Source organism: Notamacropus eugenii, chromosome 5, assembly GCF_028372415.1.
Source record: "Notamacropus eugenii isolate mMacEug1 chromosome 5, mMacEug1.pri_v2, whole genome shotgun sequence".
NCBI classification, from domain to species: domain Eukaryota; kingdom Metazoa; phylum Chordata; class Mammalia; order Diprotodontia; family Macropodidae; genus Notamacropus; species Notamacropus eugenii.
This window is the reverse complement of record NC_092876.1, coordinates 13,562,009-13,566,156: the sequence shown is the minus strand read 5'-3', so window position 1 is coordinate 13,566,156 and position 4,148 is coordinate 13,562,009. Positions and strand designations below refer to the sequence as shown.

Here is a 4,148-nt window from a genome sequence, read left to right as displayed (position 1 = left end):
AGAGAGAGAAATAGAGATAGGGGACTAAGAGAGACAAAGAGAGACAGGCAGACAGAGTGATAAAGACCAACACTTGGGGTCAGAGAGAAACACACACACACACAAAGAGAGAGAGAGCAAGACAAGGACTGAGAAACCAGAACAAACAGATATAAGCAGAGAGACACATAGATGCCAGAGAGAGAGAGAGACTCAGGAACAAGAGAGAAAGTCCCACCTGGAAGCAGAGAGCACCCACAGAGATTGAGAGAGGAGAGACATAGGCTAGCAGATAAAATGAATGGAACAGAGACAGAGGCAAAGAAACAGGACCAGAAGGAGATGGAACTTCTTGTCTGCCCATCTGGCCAGGCTTCAAGCCATAATGAAGGGAAGTGGAGATTACCCAGGTCCAGGGTCTGGTTTAGGGACCATGCTGAGAATCATGGAGCCCAGGACAATCTTGCCCATTGCCCATCTGAAGAAATTGAGAGGGTCAGGGAGTATCAAAGACACACAGCAGATGCAGGCCGGCTCAACCCTTGAGCTGAGACTCCCTGACGTCTCTTCCGGGGCTGGGCCTCCATGCCTCCTCGGAGGGCTCTGACTTATCATCTAGTAGCCAATTGGAGTTTGGCCTAGGTCCCCACTGGAAACCACATTGAGGAGGGTGTTATTTCCACCTTCAGCAAGGCTGAGTGATTGGAAAATTCAGAGTGGGGCTCAGAACGCCACATCCTGTACCTCCAAAGAGTCATCTGTCCATCCATCCATCCATCCATCCATCCATCCATCCATCCATCCATCCATCCATCAGTCTATCTTCTCACACACACCAGAAGTCATCATGGCCTCCATACTCTCTGCCCTGCTGAGCCTCGGTGAGTCCTGGGGTGAGGGGATGCAAGACCCTTGAGAAGGAGGGCTTTCACAGCTTAGAGATAACCAAGTTGAGTCCTGACCTCACTCCCTAACTACCCCACATACCCATTTTCAAGAGGAGCAAACAGAGGAGGTGACTAGCTTGAGATTCCACTGTAATTTGGGAACAATTAGGATTTGAGCAAAGATCTTCTGGTGTCCAGCTCTCGCTTCTGGCTCTAGTCCCCAAGGTCCATCCCCCTTTGAGTTCCTTGGTGAGTAGGATGTGGGTTCTAGGGCTAATGATCCTCTTTCACAGGGCTGTTCCTGGGCCAGGGGATAGGAGATGAAGGTGAGTGTGTCCCCTCAACCTTGGCCCCTCCCTTGTTCCTTTTTGCCCTACTAGCAGCCCCTGGAGAACAAGGACAGGAGGGTCAGCGTTGGGTTGATGGGGATGACTAGAAGATGGAGGGGAAGAGTCAAATATAGCAGGGTGAGAGAATAACTTCCTGGAGCTTTGGCCCAGCCTCTCTTCCAGACACATTCACCAAACCCTCTCTCTGGGCTGAGCCAGGCACTCTGGTATCCGTGGGAACAAATGTGAGCCTGTGGTGCCGGGGCCCTGCTGGGACAAAGCAATACAGCATGCCCAGACTAGAGGGGTCTGAGTACAGGACCCCATCCTGGCCTCTGACAAAGGTGGAGTTCCCCATCTCATCTGTGACAAAGGAGGATGCAGGACACTACTGCTGCCACTATTGGAGTCAATCTCACCGGTCCCCATGCAGCCACCCTGTGGAGCTGGTAGTGACAGGTGAGGGAGGACCCCCAGCCCCAGACTCTGCCCTGAGACCCAGCCTGGTCTCCAAGCTACAAGATGACTTCTCTGAGCCTCCCCTCCCCAGGGGCCCCTACCCCACCTCACCCACCTGTACCATCCTCCTCCTCTTCCCAGAGCGAGGGCTGAGAATGGAACATTAGAGCCCCTTGTTTTCAGCCTCTTCATTTAACAGCAGGGAAAACTGAGGTCCCACTTTCTGGGGTACTTGGGGGAAGTGAGTTACCCAAGCTACATGGCAGCTAGGTGACTCTGTGAATAGATTGCTAGACCTGAAGTCAGGAGGACCGGACTTCAAATCCTGCCTCAGACACTTACTAGCTGTGTGACCCTAGACAAGTCACACAGCCTCTGTTTGCCTCAGCTTTCTCAACTGCAAAATGGAAATAACAGCACCAGGTTTGTGACCAGGATCATATGCAATAATAGTTATAAAAGCACTTAGCACTTAGTAGGCCTTTTTGAAAATGCTTATGCCCTCCCCCTCCCCCAGGATCACACAGATAATATGTGGCAGAGCCAGGATTCCAGGCAAGCTGGAACCCAGGTGCTCTCCTAATCTGGGAGTCACATGTCCTTGCCAAGACACACTAGGGGCTGCACCCTGGGTCCCTCCTCTGCCAAGCTGGCCAAAGGTGCTCTTTCCCACGTTCTCTCCCCAGCTCCCTTCTTCCCGCAGTCTGATCCTTCTTCAGGGCCTGTCTTCACTTTTATATGTCTGTCTCTGGTGCTCGGCCTGAAATCATTCCTCCACTCACTCACTCATCCATTCTTTTAAAAAGCCAGGCCTAACTGGAAACCACAGAAAAGATGAGAACTCTGGGAACTTTAGTCCAATAACAGAAGGCTAGGGTTGGGTGGAACCTGGGTGGGCAGCCCATGGAAGAGGGAGGACATTTGCTCCCCTGACTCCCAGAAAGCAGAGCCGAAAGCATTGGGGGGAGGTCACTGGCACTTGGGGGTCCAGGGTAAGGACAGACTTCCCTTCCATGAGAGCTGCCCTCAAGGCAGTAAGCTGCCCTGATTGGGGGGTCATGGATCACAATCCCAAGGACCACTAATTCTTAAGAGTATTTCCCCCAATTACATGTAAAGATAGTTTCAACATTTATTTTTGTAAAACTATGAGTTCCAGCCCTCCTTTCCCTCCCCCCTCCCCAAGACAGCAAGCAATCTGAAACAGGTTGTACATGTACAATCATATTAAACATATTTCCACATTAGTCATGTTATGAAAGAAGAAAAGGAAGGAAGAAAGGGAAAAACTCAAGAAAGAAGAAACACAAAGTGAAAATAGTATGTTCTGAACCACCTTCAGAATCCATAGTTCTTCTGGGAATGTCGTTCGCAACTCCCCTTTAACCCAAGGGTCTTCTTCCCTTGCAGGTATATATGAGAAACCAACCCTCTTGGCCCTGCCCAGTCCCTTGGTGGGCTCAGGGGAGGGCGTGACCCTCCAGTGTATGGCTGAATTCAGATTTGACAGATTTGCTTTGTACAAGGAGGGAGATGACCACTCTTCCTCAGGCTATGAATGGAAATCTCAGGCCAACTTCTCCATCCCTGTTGTGACCAGAACCCATGAGGGTACCTATCGATGTTATAGTTTTTCCAGTGACTCCCCCTACCACTGGTCTGCTCCCAGTGACTCCGTGAAGGTCATTGTTACAGGTAAGGTAGCCCTCACCCAGCACCCTTCCCTCTTGTAGGGGAGATGTCCATGTTTTAAGCTTAGAGGCTGAGAGGCTTTGCCTGGGATCAGGAAGGTACCTCCTCAGGAGAGAGACAAGGGTAGGCACTGTAGACAGGGGAGTCACTTGTGTTGAGATGATGGCCATACCAGCAGGGCCTCAGGGGCACAGCAAGAGAACAGCAGAGGAGGGTATGTCCAAGTAAGAGGAAGAGGAGGTCTAGAACACAGAGGAGGAGGAGGAGGAGAACCAGGGGAGATTGTGTCAGGAAAACCCAGAGAGGCCAGGAGAAGGAGGTGGGGGTCTGTGCCAGCAAATACTCTAGAGACAAATCCAACCGGAGAAGGACTAAGAAAAGACTGTACATTCTGGCAATAAAGAGATCTTTGGGAATACGGGAGAAATCCAGTTTGGTCAAGTGATGGGGTCAGAAGCCAAACAGCAAAAGTTTTAGACAGGAGGGGAAAGTGAGCAGGTGTACCCAAGGGAGCAAGTGTACCCAAGGAGACCTGAAAATCCTTCCTAGGTGTCTGGCTGAGGAGGGGAGGGCAGTTCCAGGGCATGGCTGAGGTGCAGAGGGATATGTGAGCAAGTTTGTGGGCAGAAGGGAAGGAGAGCCAGAATTGAAGACCAAAGGGTTGATCACAGGGCCAAGTTCATAGAGAGAGGGAGGGGAGGAGCCCAAGTGGAGGAGATGATGTTGGCCAGGAGGGTCGTTGCTTCCACCAAGACTGGAATGAGAAAATAGAGGTGTTAGAGGGGATTTGAAAGATAGAGTC

General features: G+C 51.1%; 1 protein-coding gene across 1 annotated transcript; it reads left to right on the top strand.

The window, feature by feature from the left end:
• The first annotated feature begins 1,186 nt into the window (after positions 1-1,186).
• Positions 1,187-3,387, top strand: LOC140507335 (leukocyte immunoglobulin-like receptor subfamily A member 2). Its single transcript, XM_072615448.1, has 3 exons — positions 1,187-1,192; positions 1,333-1,771; positions 2,987-3,387. The coding sequence occupies exons 1-3, from the start codon at positions 1,187-1,189 to the stop codon at positions 3,385-3,387; spliced, it is 846 nt and encodes a 281-aa protein (XP_072471549.1).
• The last annotated feature ends 761 nt before the right edge of the window (positions 3,388-4,148 follow it).